Source organism: Clarias gariepinus, chromosome 19 (genome assembly GCF_024256425.1).
Source record: "Clarias gariepinus isolate MV-2021 ecotype Netherlands chromosome 19, CGAR_prim_01v2, whole genome shotgun sequence".
NCBI classification, from domain to species: Eukaryota; Metazoa; Chordata; class Actinopteri; order Siluriformes; family Clariidae; genus Clarias; species Clarias gariepinus.
This window is the reverse complement of record NC_071118.1, coordinates 620,155-646,450: the sequence shown is the minus strand read 5'-3', so window position 1 is coordinate 646,450 and position 26,296 is coordinate 620,155. Positions and strand designations below refer to the sequence as shown.

The 26,296-nt window shown below is 38.8% G+C and overlaps 1 protein-coding gene across 1 annotated transcript in view; it reads left to right on the top strand.

Annotated features, from left to right (window-relative positions):
- The window catches only part of LOC128507855 (gamma-aminobutyric acid receptor subunit alpha-3-like), a 140,511-nt gene that overhangs the window by 30,776 nt on the left and 83,439 nt on the right, over positions 1-26,296 (top strand). Inside the window, exons 4-5 of the mRNA XM_053478982.1 lie at positions 21,140-21,261; positions 22,761-22,828. Of these exons, the coding sequence (XP_053334957.1) occupies positions 21,140-21,261; positions 22,761-22,828 (190 nt within the window). The remainder of the gene's footprint in view (positions 1-21,139; positions 21,262-22,760; positions 22,829-26,296) is intronic.

Below are 26,296 nucleotides of genomic sequence, written 5' to 3'. Positions count from 1 at the left end.
TTTTCTTTTAACAATTGTCATTGTTGCAAAGCAGCTTTACACAATCAAAAGAAATTATCGAAGTTTGTATGCAATGTGAATGTGTATGAATCAGAATAATCAGATCGTCCCTGATGAACAAGTCGAGTGTGACGGTGCTGAGGGAGAAACTCCCTGAGATGGTAATAGGAAGAAACCTTGAGAGGAACCAGACTCAACAGGAAACCTGAGTGAACCTTGAGTGATATTGGGTAGCAGGGATTGATCTGCAGTCATAGTGTGTGTTAGGAGGCTGGAAGCTCAGTATAACAGATAATGTCATTATGTTAATATGGAGTCCAGTTTGTTATTGGATGCTCAGGTAGACTGTAGGAAATTCTAGACCTGAACTATCGAGCGGGTGCAGTCACGAGTCCTCAGAGAACTGCTGTCAGTATCAGTCAAGGGCAGGACCATCTTCATGTTAAAGTGGAACCGTTCCCAGTCACCACACACATCCCAGGCAGACCACACGGGGCATCAATGTGACCAGATCTCCAACCAAAAGAGGGAAACCAGGAGGAGTTATACATTGTCCTGGTTGCTGTTGTATCTTGGGACTGATGATTCTTAGACTCTTAGACTCTTCTCTGTTTCCAGCCAACCCGTTTTTATAATATTAGTTAGAAATGAGCTCATAAATCTGCCATGATGAATAAAAAAATCTAACAACTTATAATTTCAAAACATAGAACAGAAGTCAAGAGTGGGTGAATGACGAATTCAAAGTGCTGTAAGTACAGAAAATCCAATTTCAGAAGACATTGAAGTGAGCAATGCAATGTGAGAAATGCATCTCAGAATGCATCAGCAAGTTGAATAACGTCCACAGAATAAATGGTTCTGTTGGACATTTTATGTTTTTTTTTGCACCATTAGGTATGAACTTTTGAGGTCTACTCATTTCTGAGACTCTGAGACCAGAACATTTGGCCTGGCAATAATCATGGTATAGTCAATGATAATCTGTAATATATGTAATTTGTGCAAAGTAAGGAATTTTACACAACACACTTTGCTGTTATATAAAAATAATGAACACCAGGGGTGTGTGATGTATGACACTACACCTGAAGTGCAGTCTGAACACTTGTTTCTGAGGTTTGTGTCTTTGGAGCACCGCAGCTGGTTTAGCGTGTTGAGCTACGGTAGATGAGCGTGGTCTCAATAATTGTTTGCAACAGTTGCTGCCTATGGGACTTTAGTACCAAACTGGTACGATCTCAGGATGTAGAAAATCCTAACGAGATTATCAGAGCTTAGCCATGATTCATCAGGGCGGAATTAAATTTTAGGTAGATCGCAGCGGGTCTTTGGAACTTCATACCGGGTCTTTAGACCCCTTTGTACTAGGGCTGGGAGATAAAACGATAACGATATGTATCGCGATAGACACGTGATCGATATCAATAAAAAATGTGTTCAATAAAACATTCGATAATTTTAATTCTTTGTCGGAAGAAAACAGAGGTCGCGAAGCTAGTTTGGTTGCTGTCATGCGCACTCAGGAAGTAGAGACAAGGAGACAAGATGGCGCTTTACATTGCTCAGTCATTGAGTCTGCCCATGCCGTTTCTGACGCTTCGCCGGATCTTATGTGATTTTGGGTCCAATTCCTGATTGCGTGTGTGTTGCTAAAACGGGCTGTTAGCTTCTCCGCTTTATTTTGTCGTTTCTTGGGCAACAGCCCGTTAATTTATGCCCATGCAGTGATGGGAAAGACAAACGAGTCGATGCATGTCCATTCTTTTATTTATATCATTATCTATTATTTTCTGCGTTGTCAGGCGATATTACAAACTTTCGGGTGGATTTCGTACTTATAACAAACCAAAAACTACTAAAAGAAAACAGATTTAGGCTCTATATTCCAGCTCATCTCACATTTCCGTGTTCACGCACATTGGACTGCATTACCCACAAAGCATTGCCTGCACTGGACTACACGCCCGTAAACAGCTGTCGTAAAATCAACCTCTCTCCCGCAACAGCGGGTATAATTGTGTTAACTCTTGCTTTCGGCGTGAGAGAGTTCTTACAATGACTCGCATGGTTATCCTGCCTGTTTGCGCTATTTCCGCGTTTAGATTTATCCTTCAACGCTACAAGGGTCAACTGCTAGTCTTCTGGGTTGCTTCCGGTTGCCCGTGACAGTTGCATTAAAGGCACTTGCTTTCTGGTAACCTAGCAACGTAGGGAGTGATACACTAACGTCAATCATGTAACAGTATCACGATTGGTTGCGCCATGTCGTTGTCTCATGCTGGTCTGCTGGATTCCTCTTCAAAAGCAGAAAATGCACTTATTTTATTACACTTTATTAAGCATTTCTTACATTTTCTTTCATTTTGTACCGTCAATGTTAAGAGATAATTGTTAAGTGTTCATTGTAACTTTAGACTTACTGTATGTTTACATTTTAATTATTTGAGTTATTTTCCATGGTTATTGACATTTCTGTCCTAATAACTGATTGGACTATGATCAGAGGAAGGTTAAGTTTAAAATAAAAATGTTTAAATGTAATATATTTTTCTCCTGGTCCATATTTTAAATGGGTCATAAAAATATCAATAATTATCGATATCGACCGATATGAAACACTGATATTGTGATACAGTTTTCAGCCATAACGCCCAGCCCTACTTCGTACCACTTCATAATAAGTCCAAACACATGTTGAAATTCTATGATTTGCTACTATCTAGTCATGAATGTTTATGAACTGCCAAGAACTGCTGAGACTGTACTACAAACATCACGGGAGCCCTCACAATCACATGATGACATCAGCCATACTGGACTTATGGATGGCGCTCTAGTTGACTCCTTTGTGTGGTTGAGTTTCAATGAAACATTTAAGGGTGGTAGAGAATTTTATTTCCACCCACATTGTAGTGCGCTGAGGACAAGGGCGGATAAATTGTTTAAGAGTCAGCCCTTGCTTTTTATATAGTTTATAACCAAAAATTCCAAGTCTTGACAAATCGTACACAAACCTGTGTCTGAACTTTTGACTGGTGTACTATATGTAGACAGGTTGTGAAGTTTAAAGTATTTAATATGTGAGTGTTTTGTGAGTACACAGAGTAACATGTTTTAGCTCGTAGCCAGTTTGATTAGGACTTGTGACATCACAGAGACACAAAAACCAAGAAATAAACAAACAAAACTTCTAATGCTGGGACAATATGACATTCTGTCATGAACAGTTAGGAATGTGTGAAAAGCCCTTTATTCCAGAAATACAACTAGATTTGAAACATTTCAAATACAATACAACTAGACGTTTGAAACATTCTGGGAAAAATCTAAACCACGCCGTGCAGACCTGACTGTGTTCATTATGGTAGTAGACCATAAATTACAAAAAAGATTTTCAGATATCCAGATTTTGCTCTGTCTGCTGAACAAGTGTAGTGTATACAGCTGTATATGGGAGTGCTATTAACAAACGGATCAATGGTTCTGGTTGTACATTTGGTTTGATCCAATGTTATTGTTTATTACATTGCTACAACAACCTTGATTGGAAGTTAACCACTTGGTCTGCTTTCTGGACAAAGTTCTATATCTTCAAGAAATAAGTAGGCTTCTTCTAAAATTTATTAAAAAATTTAAACACCACTTAAGCATTCAGCAGTTGAGCGACCATACCCCATACCCTTGCATTAATGCAACCACCAGAGGAGCACAAAGGAAAGGCATCCAATGTAAAACATTTGCCAAATCAATCATGCAAATCATTAACATGACTTCCATACTGTAGATCTTATGCTGTCATCTTTGCTAAAGATGGTGAGGAAGTGACAAGTATAAATAGGATCAAGAATGAGTCCATCAGAGGGACAACCCATGGAGATAAAGTCTTTAGAGGGTTCAGAGAGGCTAGATTGAGGTGGTTTGGACATGTTCAGAGGAAAGATTTAAAAGGATGCTGAGGTTGGAACTGCCAGGCAGGAGGTCTAGAGGAAGACCAAAGAGGAGGTCTATGGATGCAGTGAGAGAGGACATGAGGTTAGTTGGTGTGAGTGAGGAGGATGCAGAGGATAAAGTTAGATGGAGGCAGATGATTTGCTATGGAGACCCCTGAAAGGGATCACCCAAAAGACGAGAAAAGAAGAACTCATACCCTCACATTAGAATGAAGCCAGAGCACATAACAGCATCAGTAGTGTATGAATCAGTCCCCAGCTTGAAACAGATACGTAACACCGCCAAGATATTCAGCATAGGGGTAAAGTAACTCTTTAAAGTACTAAACTCAGAACTAGCTTGGACTTTATCAGTAGTAGACATGATGAGTGGGATTTCAGGATGAGAGCCTTGATGTCCATTATCGTTTTTTCTCAGCATTTAATTTAATACTAGCCAAACCTATTATCCTCAAGTCACAGGCCTGATTGGACCAGAAGCTCAAGCTACTGGAAACTCATTGTTTCTGTCTGTGCATAATTCCAGAAGGATTTTTTTTCACAGTGTGGTGCAGAGTACTACGGGTTTAGACACTCTTGCTTTCTAAGCCGCAAGAGTGGTGATGAAAAAAAAATGTTATCAGTCGAGCCAGGATGGCACTGACTGAGCAGGGGCAGCTTTAGTTATCTGTCCACTAAAACAGAAACAAGAACACAAACAAAAAAACCCTCAGGTTAAATTGTTATGCCACAGTGAATAGGCTTACACAAATTGTGGCTATGAACCCATATCTGTATTAAACACACACACGCAAACAGGGCAGCCCACCTACCATGTAATTCTGTAACACTCTACAATATGGTTCCCTTAAATACCATAGTGGAGCGTCTTAGTTCAATCAATCAGTCAATAATGTATTTATATAGCACTTATTAACAACTTCGAGTTAACCTAAATGCTTTACATAACAAATAAAAAAACAAACAGTAAAAGCAAAAAATATTAAATCAGTACAAGCTGTTAAAATAAAAATAGACGTAGGAGACACGTAAGATTAAAGTAAAAACGTTAATAGACATTAAAACAGAAAGCATAAAACAGAATTTTAAGAATAAACAACATTCAGAATATAGATCAACATAGGATAAAACAGAATATTAAGAAATTAAAACAGAATTTTAAAAGAATATTATAAATAAAAGAAAGGTAAGTGTAAATGAGTGCATTTTATTTTTAATTTAAAAGAGGCCAGATACCTAACAGATCAAATTTCAAGTGATAACGAATTCCTTAGTTTGGGAGCTGCTACAGCGAACGTCTTCTGGATCTTGGCACTTCCAAAAGAAGTTGACCAGATGATCAGAGTGCTCTGCCAGGGTTACGAGGTTAAATAAGATGGGACTGGGCTTTAAAAACTTCAATAACTTTAAATAAATTCTATAATGTACCAGAAGCCAGTGAAAGAAATAAAGGATGGGAGTTATGTGATCACGTTTGGAAGTATTGGTTAAGAGACGAGCAGCGGCGTACTAGCATTCTGTACTGTTTAGCTAAAAGCCGACCATTCAGTCCTATATAGTTGTTAAACATTCCATTTCAAACTTCTTGAGTCCTCCTTTGCTGGAAATGCTTTCCATTAGATTTTGGAACATTTGGGGTTATTCAGCCACAAGAGCAGCATTAGTGAGGACTGTCACTGATGTCAGGCGAGGAGGCTTGATTGTGTACTTGCACTGAGGGCATCATGGAGAACAAAACGCCTTACTGTATGCAAGTCTTTTTTGTTTGTCGAATTCTTGTTCGAAGAGTGTTGGTATTAAGAATGACAGCGAATGAATAAAACTGGTGCTTATCATTTTATAAACCTGCATAGAAGTGGTGTAGGGTGTTACACAATCAGTCCCCAGTTTGTAAGAAATCAGGCAAGTGCAGGCAAACATGCGATTAAACCAGGCTATTAAATGATCCAAGAATTGGGTGCAGAATAGAGTATTCGGATCATGCATGAAAGTGCCTTCACATTACGTTTATAGAAAATGTTTTAATGAGATACATTTGATAAATGTTTCTATTCAGTATGTTTTTGCGGCATATGACACACCATACATATAAGCTCACTGAAACAGAAAATACGTTTATCCACTGTAACCTTTTAGACGCACGTAAGAAAATCAAAACTCAGTCTGTGTACAAGCAGCAGAGCTATAGCTGGTGCACACGCCCTGCATGATAATTACACAGCTGAATGCAGAGAATATCTTACAAAGACTAAGCAACCTTTAATGTTTTAAGGATCAAAAACAAACCTCATGTTTATTGTATAAATGTATTGAGCATCCAGCCATAGAGTAATTACCTTCACAGCATTCTGGTTTTAGAAAATGGCGTCTCCAGCAGGTCTTTATCTAAATTAACTTTTCTCTCATGTGTTAGGGATTGGATTATTTTTTTTTTTTCCTAAAGATTAGACAGGTTGCAGAAATCATTATATTTTTGGTGATACAATGCCTTGGGGTAAATATCTCAGTCAGGATGGCAAAGCAGCAGAGATGTTGCAAAACAATAATAAAAAAAAAAACAGATCATTGCACCTTAATAAGGTTGGTCTTTCACTTATTACTTTATATTGAGAACTGAATATTGGAAAACCAATATCAATTTACAGGCCAGAACTGAGTGCCATCATCCAACATCGCTGACTGAGACTCTAAGTGCGATTTTAGAGCACATCAGGAAAGGGCATCTAAAATAAAAGGTATTTGCATTGTGAGAGTTATTTAAAGTAGTGGTGAAGTTACTTTTGAGAGAAAATCTAAATCCTTAGAAGATGCTGACGAGTCTCTTCTAAAACATGAGGGCTTCGATGCTCAGCTCCCAAAAAAAATACCCTCCTGAGTTCAACATAGTCGGGCCTTAGGTTTGAGTTTATTAGGCTTAAAAAAAAATCTATGGAACCAAGTGATCAATGTTACTTTGAGTTAGAGCTCAATAGTTGTAAGACTGAGATAACTAGAATTTAAATAAATCTACTCAGCAACTCTGTTTTAAAAATGTTTTAAAAACTTTTAAACCTATAAATCAATTATGTTTGTATTTTTTAGGACAGCATCTTTATGTAGATTGCCACATTATACAGTTTAGTATAGATTATTACATTAAAGGATGCAGCCAGCCCTTTCACTGGTCCGCAGTCCAGTTCATATTTAAAATTCAAGGCACATGTGATTATTAATATCAGGAGAACTGTTCAGGACAATCAGTGGCCAGAGACATTAACTTATTCTGTGGATTTAGAAGCTCCTGAAATGCACCGGTGTGGTTATCCAAGCGGGAAGGCAAATGTGTTGGAACCCTGGTCAAAATTGAGAGGTCATTAATAATAAGGTCAACAAAATCAGATTGCTTTAGTTCACTAATTCCATTTTTTCACCTGTTCTGGAAGTCATGACCAAGCTACGTGACTTCCAATTCTATAATGGAATTAGAAGTATTTTAGCTATACACATCGGATCAAGACTTGATCTTTGCATTATGAAATATGGAGAAGGGGTTTGGTTCCAAATTAATCAAGGCGCAAAAAAATATCTGTCAAACGAAGGCAACCCTTTTATTTTACCTAGTGAATTTTAAATCTGTTATACTAGCTGGGATTAATATTCCTTCACTGACCAGTGCTTACTGGCGCAACTGGAATTAGCAGGCATGGTCGAAGAGATTCACACCCTGATGCTGTAGCAGTTACTCATTAACTTTAGGTCTGTAGCGCCCCTCTTTCCAACAGCACATTAAACCTGCTACCATAGAATAAAGTACTGTACTTTAGACCACTGCTGTAGACCCATCCAGATTGCATACCAGGCCACTGCCTGAGCCCCTTTTGGACTGTTTAATCATATTACTGTATTATAAACTCATTTCTGCATATAAACAGAAAATGAAAGCATTGAATTCATGAAAAGCCAAAAAAAAATCCAAAGGATTGAAGAACTAGCTCAATTCCCCCAGACTGTAATATGTGCAAATCAAGTAAACACAGAATGGATGAGTATTTAGACACAACATATCATACATCAGAGATCATACTGTCTCCTCACTGAAGCCATCACCTTTTTCTCCAACAAAATACTTTAGTTCAATGTAGAACTCAAAACTCAGAAAAGTTAAGAGCCTTTTAGGACAGGAGCCAAAAGAAATTCCAGAGGGCAAAACTCAAGTTTGAGAAAAAAAAGTCAATTGTCTGATAGCCTAAATCAACAACTCTCATCAGTCAAGTACTTTGTCTGTTTTGGCAGCAGATGTCAGGAATCTCTGTGCACAGTTAACCCACAGAATGCTGCAGAGACACCATACCGGACCAGGTGCTTCGGGAATATGTTGATCATAAAAGACAGCCTAAACATTTGCCCAGGTCAAACAGTTGTTCCTGTGTGCCTCTAGATGATCACCATAGTCTGTATGATGTAAGAAATCATCAATGTCAGACAAGAATGGATACGAGCCTGTTGCTCTCACATCTATTTCCATAAAGTGCTTCAAGTAGCTGAAAGACATGCATAGAGCAGTCTTCCCACCACACTGGACCCTTTTCAGTAGCCTGCTCTTCCATCAGCTCAACAGTGGATGCCACATCTGCTACCATCCATCAAGGCAAAAAGGATAATAAAGTAATGAGCAATTCATAGATTTCAGTTTAACATTAACATAATCGTCCAAAATCATTTAATAGGAAACCTGAACCTGATGAATTTGATCACCTCCTGCTGCTCTTTTTTTTTTGGCTTTTAATAATCCTGGACTTTCTGATCATTAAGATCAGCACAACCACAACAAACACCAGTGCTCTGTATGGATATGTGCTTAATTTGCTCATATTTTCAAAGTACAGTTCACGCTGCATCATTAGCTGATGAAGCCTCAGCAGGTCCTCATCAGCAGCAATGAGTCAGAGTATGGAGAGGAAGTAAACCACCTTATGGCTCTAGAAACCACAATCTATCTCTTAATGTTATTAAGATAAAAGAAATGATGCTTAACTTCAGGTGAACACAAGATTCCTACCCACCATTGTTACCTCCTACAAACCCTACTGCATCCGCAAAGCCACCAGCATTGTGGATGCTCCCCTGACTTTTGTGTGGAATCTTAATCCTCCTGCAAGAGAAGGTACAGGAGCCACGTGCTACTGCCAACAGACTCTGCAACAGTTTGTACCCTGAGGAAGTCAGATTCTCTAACACCCTGCTGCCTCCATCAAACTCCACAAAGTTTGACACAATTTACAGCCCATGCTCTGTATGTCTGCTCATGTATTGCCCTGCAGCCATCTCACTATTGTGTATCCCATACTGATGAACTCAACAAATATGTTAAGTGACTGCTACTGAAAGTTTGGGAATCAAATTGGCCGATCAGGTTGCGTAATTTATCACTTATGCAGAAGGTCTGTTGTCCTGGTTCTTTCAGCCCTGGATCACCATTAGGGTGTGTCCTCTCACCCCATTTGTGCATTTGTAAAATTAACCATGTTCACAAATGTCAATACTGTGATGAGTCAAAGTATCATCAGGAGGTTCAACAACTAGCCCCCACGGTGTATCTGGACCAACTAAAACTCAACATTCTTAAAACCACAAGGAATGCACCTCGACTTCAGGAAGCCCACATCCTCCTTCTCTCCGTTTATCCTTTATAATTTATGGGTGAGCACTGTCACTTTGTTTAGGTTTCTGGGGACTATGATCACACAGGATCTCAAATGGGAGATGCATACAACATCCTTCAACAAGAAAGCTCAGGAAGGGATGTATGTCAGGATGGGATGTATGTCTTGCAGAATTTGGCGCAGTTCCATTTACCCCTGGCTATAGAGGTGCAATTCTATACTGCCACTAAAGTGAGCGTCCTTACATCTTCCATCTGGTTTGGTGCAGCTTCCTCTAGAGAAATGAAAAATCTGGAACACACTATCAAGCCTGCTGAGAAAATCATCCGGATGCATTCTGTCACCACTTGAACACCTGGACATCGGCAGGACAAAGGAGGGAGCAGGAAAAAAAAAACATCAATGATACCACCAACTCTGCTGATTACCTATTCCAAAAACTACCATCAGGAAAGCAATTCTACTCCCTGGTAACAAAAACTGAACACCGTGAAAACAGCTTCTTTCCACTGGCAATTTCTGTTATTAACCAGGCTGGCTAGGTAGCAATCACTACACTACAGCGCTGCCTGACATTAACAAGCAGTCTGTGCTCGATTCCTTTTACAAACTAGATGTAGGAAAACGCAGGTGAAAAGGCATATTTAGTAAGATGAGATTCAGAAAAAAACAATGCAAAAATTAGGGAGAAAGGAAAAAAAAATTAGAAACAGTAAGCAAACACAGGGAAAATTTAACAGAACATACAAATGTGGTTCTTTAGAGGTGCTGTGCTGTAAGCCAGCACCATGAGTCATGCATCATTTGGAACAGGGAGGAATCTCTGACAGTTCCTGTGCTAAATATTTGTTAACAGTAGTAGTCGTAGTAGTAGTAGTAGTAGTAGTACATATTAAATATAACTGATATTACTTTTTTTTATACTGATTTTGGTAAATACTTTTTCTCTGGTGCACAGGAAAGTCTAAAATACTGCTTTTAATTTGCTTCTTTTTAAAAGCTTTAGATGCTTTCACCTTTAGGCAATCCACAACACAGAGTGGGTGCAGTTCAGAACAAAAGTCAACACTTCTTAAAATATATGTTTGATACGTTCTAGCAAATAGGGGTATTAAGCAGTTTGGATGTTGTACAAACACCACATTATATACTAAAAATTGCTATGGGATCGAGTAGTATAACATTTTGTTTTAATTCCAAATTGATGTTCCTCTTTTTTTGCTTTTTTTCTCCAGTGATTTAGCTGAAATTGTGACCGTGTTTTAAAAGAAATTGAAACAGAAATATAAGGCTACAACACTTAAGAAATTGTGTTGTGTTGTCTGACATGTGTGTATTGAATATGTTGTGTTGAGTTCAGGCACAAGGGAAAATTCTTAATGCACGATTGGTGAATAAAATGATTTATATTAATATTAACCCTAAGGTAAAGATACAGAGAACCTGAAAATAAGACTTATCTTGATCATGCATGTAATAATTCTTTAATACTCTTGTCAGGCCATGCTTCTAATTGGCTGGTGATGGTAAAATATATCACTTTTAGTTACAGCATATTTTTAATGCCTTTGTTACAACCACAAATGTGCAATGTGCCAGTTTTAAACTCTTAACACATGCTTTAGGCTTATGATCAAATTTATATTTAGCTGTTGGAACAGGTGACTGATCACTATCAAAGTCATCGTCCATCATGACCTGCTTTTTATTATAACACCTAATCTGCATTTTTTATAAGTTTCCTTATTTTCCATGGTAACACCCTGTATGTTATGGTATGCAGGTGAAATCGGGTCCAAGATTGAGCCCTTGTGGATAGTTTCATTTCTCGGGCATTATCAGATCCAGACTGTTATAGCGAGCATTGCAAGTGACTTAAACTTCTGAGCTAAATCCCTCGGCATGGCGCAGCAGTTGTGTACTCGGCAGATCAGAGCAAAGCTACAACACAGATCAGTCTGATAGAGCTCGGCTTGACACCAAAATACAGGAGTTGAGGACTGGTGTGGGATTTTAGAACACTGCACTCACAAAAAAGCTGTATGCTGTATTGGGTTCTGGTTTGCATTTAGTTGCAAAAATAATAAAAGTGACTGAATTTGGAATGGCACTGCATGTACAGGGTTTTGTATAAACATTGATAAACCATTTAAGCACATGTTTTTTTCTGGAATTTTCTTTGGGATCAATACGGTATCCATCCATCCAACCATCCATCCATCCATCCATCCATCCATCCATTCATCCAAAGACATTAATATTAAACCACCTTGGGTTCCCTGTGTGAGCCTTGGGCTCTTAGCATCCTGGGCTTGCTGCAGTGCACTGAGTGGTCTGGTACATTCCTGTTGACTATTTTTTGTCAACAAAAAAACTGTCATGATTGAAACCCTAATCAAGGCCCTTAACCCCTCAACAGTTAAGTGAAATCTGGTCTCTTTAGTAAGTCTCCTGGATAAAGCCAAAAGAGTAAAATATAAATCTGGTTTAGTCACCTTTTGCACTCTTTTTCTAAGAGATACTTTCAAAGAGTGAAAAGAGGCTTTAGACTGATGAGATGACATCGCTCCGAGGACTAGGATGAAGTCCCACCTTCACAATGCAACCTGTCAAGTCTGGCAGATGTAATGGAACATTGCTTTTGGCGGGACAGATATTGAACAAATGCTTGAAAGAGAGCCTGTGCTTCACAGAATGTCAAGTTCCCCCCCAAAAATAAAGCATTTATTTGTAATTGATGCTGTTTTAAATGTAATTTATATTTGTTTTGTTTTATTTCCATCTCCATCTGTGGTCAGATAATAATTCTATTTTTCATGCTCGCTGACTGTTTTTCTTTCTACAGACCACTTATGCAAATGCATTTCAATATTCAAGATTTAATTGGACCGTAATTTTACTTCAGCAGATTGTTTTCTGCTGACGTTTGCTATTCGTAAAGATTATAATCCTTCATACAAATTAAACACGGGCGGATCTTAGTCATGGTCCTGTTTTCTGAATATATCGTTCCCTCTATAAGTCACTGACAGAGAGATGAAGAATAAGGGATGGGTCTGAAGGGCACAGGAGGAGAAATAAGATGACGGGAGGGAAAAAAAAGTCTGGACTGTTAGAGAGAGAAATTCACAGAGTGCTTCCTTCAAGGATATCATTGAAGAGTCTGGGAGAGAAGATATTGAGAGGGTTTGGGGGCAGAGAAAGTCAATTTTTTATTTGCAGCGGTGATGTGGCGGTAATGAAGAGGAATGAAACAGCTGCTGCTATGGCTCGCTGTCCTTTAGTGCCTCAGTCATGGAATGGAGCTAAAAAAAACAAAAAGAACCCAATGCCTTGACACACCTCACATGAAACCAGATGGGGACACATATGTCTCGTGTCTGACAGTGCACAGGATTTTTTTATGTTCACTGCAGTATCTCAGAATTGATTGTGTCCCCTACAAGTTTCCCAGCATTCCTCTCTGTAGGTGGCTTAAATATCGATTATCCTGGTTTGCTCTTTTTCTTTTTTTGTGATATAATGTAAGCTACTGTGACAAAAAGTCATTAATTTTTCACTTAGCCACTGGCAGAGCTAACACATTTTTTATTAGGTTTAACGACCAAAAGTACACACTGTTAAGGTTAAATTAAACAATGAATCTCAATGCAGGTCATTACTTTTGAATATTCATCTATTTAGTCTACTTCAGTATGCACTTTATTTGAATTAGACTCAAGCCTGGGAATTTAGGGCATACACTCACACCTACACTCACACACATTTTTATTTAGGGGCCATTAAGTGAATTTCCATGTTCTAGGACACTGGGAGGACAACAAACCTTGTAAAAAAAAAGCTTTAAACAAACTGGTTTATTTGATGCAGTTTTAAAGATCTGGTAAAGAGGATATTGTCATGATATAAGGAGGTCTATACACATTCACATGACACATTCAGTCTTCTTACTCTTCTTGTCGCCTATGTCTCTTTTTACACCCCCGCCACAACAATGTCCATCCTTTGCATTGTCTTTGCGGTTCACTCTGCTCTTTTATTCAAATATTTCAGTATTTTCCCCTAATTTAGACGTATCCAATTCCCCCCATCACTAGGAGGCTCTCAAATTAAGGCCCTACCAGTAGTCAGTCAGGAAGGCCCAAAGACTATCACAAGTTTCCTTCATACCATGTGACACGATGCATGGTTGAGGGGCGGCGCAACACACTCTAAGGACAGCATTATCAGTTCCTTCCACTTGTGTGAGCTCACAGACACCCATGAAAGACTGATTAATGATGATTAATCCCACCATCACGAAGAGAGCTTGGCCAACCAGATTCCTCTAGGCCCCTGGCTGTGAGAGGCTACAGCATAACCCGGGAATCGAACTAGCGATCTTTGGATAATAGGGCAACCACTTTACCACTGTGCCTATGTTTTAGTGTTCTCAGTTGTGCTATTGTATAGGAGTGGTAGAAAACCTGCAGAGTCTTACGATCCTGCCCAACAAACATTTGGACGTTTGATGACCATTGAAATGATGTCACTCCAACAAGTTCGAAATTTTAAATGATCTAATTCACAACCTGCCATAAACGCTCATAATTTTTTTTAGCTTGGATCGTATATATACTGTGTATATATATGTATATATATACAGTGGAACCTTGGATTACGAGTAACGTGGTTTACGAGTGTTTTGCAAAACAAGCAACAATTTTTAATATTTTTTCACTTGAAAAACGAGCATTGTCTTAGTTAACGAGCACCGAGTATCATGTTTCACGCATGCGCTTCTTGTTTTAACAACGAGCGTTACGTCATCACAAGTGAGCCAACGTTTTTTCTCTCTCTTGCAGCAGAATTGTAGGTAATCGTCTCTCCTGCTGGGTGAATACACACACGCGCTGTGTATGTGTGTGTGTGTGTGAGATGTGTGTGTGCGCGCGCGCGCACACAATTAACGGAGAGACTGTTTTTAAAACCGTTTAAAAATTAGCAAGGAACATCGCTAGTCACACTCGCGTGAGTGCATACTAACGGGATTACTACTGTAAAGTAAAACAACAACAACAAAAATTAAACAGCTCCTCACCTTTGAAAACAGTCGCGACAGAGAAGAGTTTGTGTGTTTATTTGGCAACCTGAGAGAAGGGGAGCTGTAAAGCCGAGACCTATCGTCTCCCCTGCTGGGTCTTAGTGCCTGCAGTGTTTTTGATTGCGCGTGTTTGTGTGTGTGTAAGGCAGAGAGTTTGTGTGTTTATTTGGCAACCTGAGAGAAGGGGGCCGTAAACGCGAGCGAGCCCCCCTTTCAGCCCCCCTTCTCTCGGGTTGCCAAATAAACACACAAACTTCTCTCTGTCGTGATTGTTTTCAAAGGTGAGGAGCTGTTTAATTTGTTTTTTCGTTGTTGTTGTTGTTGTTGTTGTTTTACTTACAGCAGTGATCCTGTTAGTATGCGCTCACGTAAGTGTGACTAGGAATGTTCCTTGCTAATTTTTAAATGGTTTTAAAAACGGTCTATCCGTTAATGTGTGTGTGTGTGTGTGTGTGCGCGCGCGCGCACATTTTACACACATACACTCTGCATGCACAAACGAAAACCCTTATCTGTCGGGGTTTAATTTTACATTTTTTTAAGGTAAAGTACAGGTTAATTTGTTTTATTTTTACTTTATATTTTGTATTAATTATATTTATGTATTTATTTTTTTGGGCTGTAGAACGAATAATTTAAGTTTCCATTATTTCCCATGGGAAAATTAAATTTGGTTTACGAGTGTTTTGGAATACGAGCCCACTTCCGGAACGAATTAAGCTCGTAATCCGAGGTTCCACTGTATATATATATATATATATATATACTACTGTTCAAAGTTTGGGGTCACTTGCAAATTGCTTTGTTTTTGTTTAGTGATTTATGTTCAACATTCTATAACAATACTGGGGATTTCAAAACTATAAAATAACACATATGGAATTAGGTAATTACGTAACAACAAGAAAAACAACAGTTAGTTGTTATTTTAAGACACAGAGGTCAGCCTTTCTGTAATAGTTCTTGCAAAACAGTATTGTCAAGTGCATTTGCAAAATCCGGCAAGCACCATAATGAAACTCTCATGAAGGCCGTCCCAGGAGGGCGAGACCAAAACCTACCTCTGCTACAGACCAGAAGTTCATTTAGAGTTATCAGCCTGAAAAATGACCAATTAACAGCACCTCAGATTAGAGGCGTTATAAAGTCTTTACAGAGCAGAAGTAGCAGAAACATCTCACCATTAACTGTTTAAAGGAGATTAATGCATTTTTTGGCGCCTTCAGCATTCCTTTACAATGTAGAAAGAAATAAAAATCAGGACAATCATGGAGTTAAAAAGTGACCCCAAACTTTTGAATTGTAGTGTAACAACAATTAATTAAACGTCAGATTAACAGCTTTACATGCAACCCCAGACAACTGTAGACGTTTACAAACAAATCTGACTGCATTTTAGTGAAGTGTTCTGTGTCACATATATTTTTTTACAAATAAATGCCTTAATTGGTAAAATCTTTGTGGTTTCTGGTTTTGGCCAGGGACACAACCTTGCCGTCAGGCCAATGATTGCTGGGTGCCAGTGTCTCTTAGTAGTGCTGCCTAATTTTACAGACAAGAACCACCAGAAAGCGCCTGGTTTTAATTAACACAGATATGATAATGGAAGTGTCAGTCCTCAGAGAAGCATGCCATGGGATCTGTCCTCCCAGTCAGGCTGACATTAGCTCCTATTGTCACACTCGTTCTGGTTTCCTTGGCTCTGAACATTATCTCCCACACACACAAATACAACAAGTCATATTAGACTGTCTTCTTGTCAGAGAGAGAGAGGACTACACTATGCCTCTCTGTTGAGGGACAGCATTGATTGGCTGCTGCCTGGTTAAGCTAAAGGGTTCAAATGAAGGGTTTTTATTGATACATCCTTCTGCAGTATGTTGTGTAAAACAACAAATTGCCAGCTAATTAAGTGTGGCCTTCTGACTTAATACTTGTTGATCATTTTAATTATGTATTAATTGCCTCTTGCCCCTGAGCAAGCCCCTGTACTATGACATGCGAGTGAGATTAGATTTTTGACCAATATGATCTTATACAGCTTATGAGGTCAGTTTAGGGAGTTGACTTACAGTCTTAATCTCAGCAGCTGGGAGTCACTCAGCACACTTTGATTATGAGTGCATGTTCTGTAAGCTTTAATATAGAGATATACACCAAAACCACACCACCCCTTGGCAAGGTCAGCGTGCAGTAATGTTAAACGTAAACAAAGTGCAATTCGTTAGCTGAAGGACCTACAAGAACTACAGCTACCTATAGTCAAAGCCACTGGGAGTGTTTAGTGCTCAATGAGGTCAGTGACATTGTGAAGGAGAGAGAACATGTCTGAAAACTCCAGCCAATCAATTGTACACTGCCTGGCCAAAAAAATAAAGGTCTCTTTTAAAAGGGGTCAAATTATTAGCAGTCAGCAAGCAAAGTAAAATAACTAAGAAGATTTAAAGTGACTGGAATTGGGTAAAGAATTGTGCAAGACATTATTAAAGGGGTCATCCAGTCCCAATTTTTCATAAGTTAATATGATTTTTTAGGGTCCTAATGAGAAGTTTGTAATATACTTTCATTAAAAATTCTCAATGGTTGTGTAAAAAAACACTACTTTTACCTGGTAAAAAGTAGCTCTGTTCTCAGCACCCTATTTCAGTACATGCTCATTTAAATACTAATAACCTCTGCTGAGCCCGCCCCCCAGTTCTGTGGGGCGTGTCTTCACAACACACGTGGTGTATAGCTTTGACAACAGTTAAGGGTATTGTTTGATGAAAGTATGGCAGCGGGAGGCTTTGAAGACACATCCATAACCATATCAATTTGAACTTGAGTCGGACCAGGAATTACGGCTTGGACAGGACGTATCTGAATGTTTAGTTTACTTAATGTAACTTTAATTTATCTTTGTATATAATGGCAGGGCAAGTAGCGTACTGAGAGAGATACGAATGCAATGTGTTTACTGAGGTATAGTTGATTGACAGCAATGTTTATATGTTACAGTTAATGGTCATGAACACCTTTTTTTTTTTCCCTCAGTAAATGTTGGCTTGTGAGCTATGCGTGTGCTACTTAAACAGTAATATTGACCGTAGGTCACGACAAGAATAATGTGTCTAGCAGGGGTAGACGAACACCTAAGAATTTGTTGTAATGTATGTTAGTAAATAATTATTGTTTAAATTCGGCGAACCAGTGCATGAATTACTAACAAAACATTGAAAGTACATCTGCGGTTTAGCCAAAACGATTTAAAATAATTTTACATGACTTCTTAATCATTGACAGACACCGCTATAAACCATCTAGCGTTACAAAGGTAAGCATAATATAGTTCTCCGACTACGTACACAGTTTGCAACTAGACAGTCACCTTAATGCATTGTTTATTATAAACGTGCGATTAGGAATTATATAGAGACGGATGTACATAGAGAAGACGACATAACCATGTTCTATGAGAGTGTAAGTTAACTTACACTCTGCATTCATCGTGATTATTAGAAAAGGCGATCTACAAAAATTCATAGAAAAAGAAATTACTCACCGAGCCTGGTGAAGATGAAACAGGAACACGAAGCGTTAGTACAGATCCATTTTCCAGGAGCAGCTTCCTAGCAAAACCTGCTTTATATTGACCCGCGTTTATAAAGCAGACTGGTAAAAAATTATTAGCTCAAACATACACGCATTCAGGCAGATCGGCAGGGCGTTAGCTTAAAAAACAAAATTCAGGCACTGCGTCCTCAGTGGATCAGATGTCGGTAGTGAATGACGACTGCTGTGTTCACTATTACACCCAAAACTGTACACCACGGTCTCTTAGGCGACATTTTGCTCCAGCGTTGAAACAATGGCCGACAGCTTTCTTCTCACTTGGGGCGGGTTTTTGCTAAAACACCAGTGTCAATCAACTACAGTATAGTAGGAGCGGCTTCTGTCGGTATGGCGTCACATTGCCAGGCATTTGAGATTGGCCTGATTTCAGAAGGGGCATCTTATTTTAATAAATGAAAAGAAAATCACTGGGCAGCTCTTTATCATTGTAGAGTGGTTGTGTACACACTCTCCTAACAGCCATTTCAGTCCAAACAGCTTGAAAAAGTGCATGTAGGCCCGCATGACCCCTTTAAGACCTAAAAGGATCGTGCAAAACCCTCAGATTCATTTGGTTATGAATAAAAAAAGCAAAAATTGGTATCATGTAAACTCTTGGTGAAGATAGATCATCAGATTTTCTGATTTTCCTGATTTTCTCCCTAATTTAATCTCGTCCAATTCCCAACCCATTGTGTTGTGACACTTCCACATCAGTGACGTCTGCCAAACAACATACTGACATGTGCTTACTTTGACACACATGACCACATGGTTTTGAACTGTCACCCAGGCACCATTAGGGAACAGTGAGGAGGACCGGTTCCCCTTCCGCTTGTGTGAGCTCCCAGATGGTCATGATTGGCACTCGGGAGTGCCATCCCTCCTCCTGAGTGAGTGCAGCCAATCTTCTGTTGCTAGACTCCTGCCTACAGATGGCTGTAGCATCACCCAGAAATCAAACTCACAATCTCCGGGTGATAGCGACAAGCACTTTACCGCTGCGGCATTTGGAAGCTGTGCGACTTTTATTTATTCAATTTTTTTATCATGCAGTGTATGTGCTTATGTAGATTTTTAGGATTTTTAAACATCTCATAGTCTACGTGACATGAATGACGTGCACGATTGTTTATGATCACTCCGGATCTTGACTGTGTGATGAGGACTGCTTCATGGTTTTACATCATGTGGTCCTCTGAAACAAAATGGTACTCTCATACTGACAAGTCTACTACTGTTAAATGGAAGTGGATGCAAATGCTCATTCTTTATGACTGGAGGTTTTGGACAACATTGGGGCTGTTCAACATTAATTCAGCAATGGCAAAATGTAGGAAATTTACCACGGATCCAATTTGCACCTTCTCAACACTAATTGTTGCTCTTTAAAGGTGCTCTTATCTGTCAGTCTCTAAATGTGATGATACCAGAGGAAAAACCACAAACACCCAAGGCGTACCTCTTGAATACTGACAGACACTTGGCTGCCTGATTGGGAAGGACGTCTGGACCCTGAGATCCACCTTCACTGGAGGAACGCCAGAGTAGAAGAGGCTTAGCCAGAGCACATCATTTCTTACATGGCTTCTTTTTCTTCTTTTTCTGTTGTCAGCATGGGGCACTGACCCAGAATGAAGGATGATGGGGCTTGTGTTCTCTGAGCTTGCTAATGCAAATATGTGGTCCTTGGTCATCTGGATTGTGTTTACCACTACAGATGCTTTGTCGCCACTCTACCGTCCCTGACGGAAATCTGATAATAAATTGCTTATGTTTCCTTACGTGTCTTGACACTCTGATATCCAGTGTATATTACACAAATTTATTGTAATCACCTTATTGTCAAGGTAGCAAATGTTTTAATTGCACCTCCTATTCAGATATGTCAGTGGGTAACACAAGGTTTTCTACATAATTTAATAGCAAAACTTCAATATGGAGACAGTGTGTCATTAGCGAAAGACGCGAGTACATGTTTACAGCAGTACATATTGTAGCGAGAAAAAGGCTCATTAGTTTTTTACAATTCTTGCATATTTATGAGCGCGTTGTAAAATTCTTCATCACTAATTGTTCAGGGTCAGTCTTGACAAAACCCTTGATTTGATATGAGGATGCTCATTATGTCGTCAACTCTCCGCATTGTACCTCTTGTTTCACAGGGGAGTCAACGGCCCCAGCAAGAGTTAATTGTGCTGCATATTTAAAATAATTAAGGAAGGGAAGGTTGACTGCATATTTAAGACACCATTTCACAGACTCGTGAGATTTATTATTCATGGCAAAACCAAAAATAATGATTGCTGCAGAGCTGTATTTAACAATGCCAGAGAATTCTTTTATTAGCTTGGCCTTCCATTTTGTCACTCATACATTTAACCCCCGTACACACACTTTTGTGAATTTCCGAATGTCTGTTGTGATGCCAGGCTGGACTTATCCAACTAACGATTAAATGACTAAACGAGTTGGATGTATTAAAACGTTGAAGATAAGAGAACGTTGAACCACTTATTGTCAGATGCAGTTTTATATTTATATTTATATTATTTCTCTTCTGAGGTGATTTGTAGCGAGCGTGTTCCCTCAGTGGAGTATCAGCAGGAGCATAAATTGTTCATAGTCTAAAAGATTAAATATGCTGATTTAGATTAAGCTGTTATTCCATCTCTATTCTCCTTTCTTTATTGTCCACATCACCAGGACTTTCCTCCCTTCATTTCTTTCACCGTATCTATTTGTCTGCCTGCTCTCGTCGTCATGAATTTGCCTCAGCCTGACTCATCTTCTCTTATATTATCCCTAAAAGGGCAAAATTATGACCCTCTAATCTTTTACTTTATCTTGCGCTTCTCATCACTCTACAGGGCCGTAGCAGGGCACCGAGAGCCTCTTCCTGATGACAGCAAAGACAACATCACCATTTTTACTCGAATTCTGGACCGCTTGCTGGACGGCTACGACAACAGGCTGCGCCCTGGTTTAGGAGGTCAGCCACAAATTTGTGACCCAATTCCTCTTCCAGTCCTCTCCATTGTCCACTAACAGTAGCGCAGCAATGGGTTGGAGTAATCACCCCACTGTGCATCGATCCCGTGCCGAGAAAATCACAGCACAGCTCCCTGTCTGAAACAGACATACATGTGCAGATCGCTATTTAAAAACAATTACATTGATGGAAATTAAAATTTATGGAAATTAACAACAGTAGAGAAAAGATACGTAGCACGGGGCAAAACATAGTGTTTAGATCACTTACAACTCCAAAGGAGGCCCTGAAGACGACATCATTATAGCTTTTTGATGATGTGATTTAAACATTTGTAAAAAAGAGCTTCATAAAAAAAGGGAAAAAGGAAAAGTTATTATGATCCTAATCAGCTTACAGCATTAATCATAAAGTGTCTATCTATCTATCTATCTATCTATCTATCTATCTATCTATCTATCTATCTATCTATCTATCTACTGTATCTGCCATCTTTTATTTTTGAAATCTGTTTAAATCTATTTGATTTAACTATACGCTTCACTGGGCACTTTATTACGATCACCTGTACATCTGTTTATTGATTCAGTTATCCAGTCAGCCAATCATCTGTCAGCCACAAAAAGCACACACATTCATACAAATACAAGTTAAGAGCTTTGGTTACTCGTTTGTACTTCCTGAAATCGGACCCAGCACGACACTCTTGGTGCAGACTCAGATCAGGTTAGATAGGAACATTGATTAACCGAAACCTGTACAGTAGCTGCGAGATTTTGTGCATCACCTTGTTGCAACATGACTGGCAGACTGGATAACTGTGTGAATAAGCAGGTGTTCCTAATAAAGTGGATAGATTGTATGTAAAATAAATTTAGATCTACAGTTTATGGCACAGCAAACATAAGCATAGGCATAATGTGTAAATCAAATATATATATATTTGTTCACATACAGAGTCAGCCAAAAAATGTATACACACTTCAGGAACGTATTATAAATTAAAAAAAAAATTATTTGTTGACATGTGGATGATTATAATATGATACTATTATTAATATGATAAATTTTACCCTATATATATATACTTCCAGTATATAAGACTGCAAAACAAATTTGGGGGTGAATACTTATGCAAGGCATTCCACAATGGTTTGGATTTGTTTACCTTCTTTGTTCCCTTCTTAAGCACTGCCTGTGTCGCCTTTTATGGTAATGATCCTACCAGATGAAGCATGATAAAAACATTAAACCAAACCAAAGCAAACACTAGCATACACTTTCTCCATTTCCTTCTTTTTTCTCTCTTTTCCTTTTTTTATTATTTTTTTTACTATTGCTCATTAGTCTGCTGCTGTGATAGCAACCCACTCAGTCATTAGGAACATTGTTCAGACTTTCTTGATGCTCTCTGATTTAAACTAAAAATGTCAGAAATTAGAAATCTTTGTAATGATTTTTATATCACTGCTTTGTTTTTTTCTTTTCTATCCAATCAGAGAGCGTGACTGAAGTTCGAACCAACATCTACGTCACCAGTTTCGGACCGGTATCAGACACAGACATGGTAAGGCGCGGCTTTGCTCTTTGCAACGTCTGTTAGAAGCAAAATACACTGCAAATATGTGCTCTCTTTTAAAATAAAAGAGAATAGAAAGACATTTTGCCAATATGTGCAGAATTGAGAAGTGTCTTCTCGTCCTTCAAACAAAGACTGTACACATTCACTTGTCAAATGCTGCATGGAGAAAAACATTACTGTGCTGAGATTTTTATTTCCTGCTTTGTGTCCCAGAGAACACACGAGTGTGATGTTTTACTATGAGATCATTTAAGACAGCAAGTAATTGGTAAGAAGGCAGGACTGAGGAAAAACGTTTGCATCTTAATCATACACACAATTGGCTCTGGTACACAAGATGAATCACCAGAGCTGTGTGGCAGCACTTTGTATTTAGGAGGAGACGTAATGGTGAGAAGAACACTGTACACTCTGTCATATGTTATATGGAGCGTAAAATGATATTTGAATTACAAAGCGATAATTAGCCAGGTTAGCATTAACATTAATCAGCTTATAAGTTTGACATGGAAATAATCCCTGGTATTGTATTGCATTGTTTCATGATGAATTTATTTGTATATTTGTTTAATACTTTAAGAATTATTTAAATAGTTTATTAAGCATGGTACTATATAATAAGCTTAGCTGCTTAGATTACAGATCCACCTGAATAGCCAGAGGTTTTTCTCTCAGTGTTTTGTGAACTCTGGCTGAACGCAGCACATCCTTAGATCCACCATTAATCCTGAGTTTATACCAGCGTAAGGTTAAATTCACGACTCTTACGGTAATGTGCTAGTGCTAATACCATACATTACCATTCCTGCACTAGCAGCTCACTTAAAAGGAAATTTTACGGCGAACACTCGGCATACTGAAGCTAAAGAGAAACAAAAGGAAAAAGGAAAAGCGTTGGCAAACCATATCACGATATCATGTGAGGAGGAGGAATATGAGGAAACTTTTTAGAAGGAGTTTCTTTCCCATTTATGGAAGGAGTCTCCAGTGTCAGGAGGAGACATGCTAACACTAAAGCTAACCTGTTATACAACTTTTTAAACAAGTTAATAAAAGACCTAGGGATCTCCAAAATAAATCTCAGATCCTGCATCCTGACATGCCTGAACCTCCTTCTCTTTCACTCATTTTTCAATCATGCTGTTTCAGCGTCTGTATCTTCAAATGATCTTTCTATAAACACCCCTATGTGGAGGTATATGTCTTATTCAATCAGAACGCAAAGTTTTTTTGCTCTAAACTCATTGCTGTATTACTGTAATATTAGAGGTTACCCGCGGCTCTGCCCGTGTGCAGGTCCTGAAGCCTGCGTGCTACCGCTACCAGCGAACGGACTGTGCGATCTACATGCTGTCGCTTTTCACGCTGTAGACGGACGCTCTGCAGTCTGATCCGGGGTTTCAGTAGCTATGAGCGTGTTACATTTAGTGAGGACATAAAAGTTGATGATGACGCTGCCTGTGACAAAACTACCTGTGCAAACATACAAACACACAGGATTTCTGTTTTTTTTTTACATACTGTAGATTTTTTAACATGGAAGTCATTGTATTAAATTTGACAGTAATTTGACTGTAGAACTTTGTGGAGCCATGACATCACAGACAGATAAATAGATTCAATTATTTGTCACGTGTACTTTACAGCAAAATTATATTATTTATTTTTAGAGTGAAGGGGTGAGCCAGGATACAGCATCTCCTAGAGCAGAAAGGGCTTGCTCAAGGGCTCAACAGTGCCAACTTGGTAGTGCTGGGGCTTGAACCCCTGCCCTGCCGATCAGTAACCCACAGCCTTATGAGCCACCACTGTCCTATAAAAACAGGAAGAAACAAAAAACATTACAAATAACAAGTGTTTAGGTGCTGATACACAGTGTGTTGCATCATTTTTTTTTAATTTTACAAGGCCAAATGGATTGCTTATGAATGTAGGTTCTTACAGTGTCCTTAATTTATTTATTTATCTCCTCGTTTTTGTTTTGGCTTTTTTTTTATCGTTTTCTTTTTTATTGCCACTACCTAGGTAATTATGAATTTAATCGCACTAATATTTTCTTTCTTCCCTCTCTTTCCTTCCCTCCTCCATATTTGTTCTGATCTGTTTCCCTGTTTATATTTTCTCTCCTAAAGTATGTTCCCCCCTTCTGCTTCCTTCAAACTTTTAACCTTTTACACCCCCCTCCATTCTTTTTCTTTTTTTTTTCTTTTTGTTAACACTTCAGTTATTGCATCATTTTGCCTCATTCGCTCACAGGCTTTGTGCCTGACGACTCTGGAGTGTTGAAATTGACACAAGTCTAATCTAACCAGGTGCTATGTTGAGCTTTTTGCTATGTTTTGGATGCACTTGGCCGAAAACCGAAACCGAAAATGGCTACATTAAAAAACATGTTTAAAATATTTTCTTTTTGTTTGTATTAAAAAAATGTTGCATATTGCAACTTTGCTGTCCTCATCTGAAACTTTGAAGTGCTTCCAAACCGCCGACATTCTCCGTGTTTGATGCATAATGACAGCGCGAACGAGACGGGAGGATGGGAGAGGCGTGGCGACAATTTCGGCTTGTATTTTCGGCGCTTTCTTACGTTTCGGCCGAAACCGATAAAGCTATTTTGGCCGAAAATTTTCGGCCGCCGAAATTTCGGTGCATCCCTAATATATATATATATATATATATATATATATATATAAAATTTCTATCATGTGCTAGAAATGAAGTGACAGAAATTACATTAAATATAGTCCCTTTGACAACAGAGTGCTGTTTTATAAGCCTGCACTGTTGTAGTGGATATTAAACAACCTTTGTTTGTCAGTATTCATCACAGTTTGTCCTTGCTCAGGATAGACACTCAGCACTCGCCACTTTATTAGGAACATCCACTTATTTGCGCAAGTGTCTAATCCAGGTACACTTCACAGTTAAAGTTTACCTTAAAACCTAGAACAGGTTAATAAAATACAGTTGCAACAATGAGCGGGCCCAAGCACCCGGCACCATCGCCACCTGGGAGAACCAGAAAGACACCGGGCACATGCATTTAAAACGGGAATACCAATACCATTAGGGTATAATTTAAGATTATATAAGGGGGAATTTTATGTTTAGATCACCAAAAAAATCCAGATGCTGGAAAAAAAGCATCACAGTATGATGTCACTTAATATTTAATCACACAGAAAGTTATTAACCTCTTTTTGGCATAATTTTAAGGCATCATCACGGCTGTTTTTTTTGAGATATCACAAATCCCTTCGCAATTTTGTGTCCTCAATGTCTTGATATCACACAGGCCTGGTTTGGTGGCGATCGCATAAATCCCCTAGGAGGAGTACATCAAAATCCATTGGATGCATTTTTGCAAACGACCTGTAATAACTGACTTCCTGTTGAGTCAAGCCCATGAAAAGCAATGTAAAAGTTGTTCAGTTCAATGAGCTCTAAATTTGT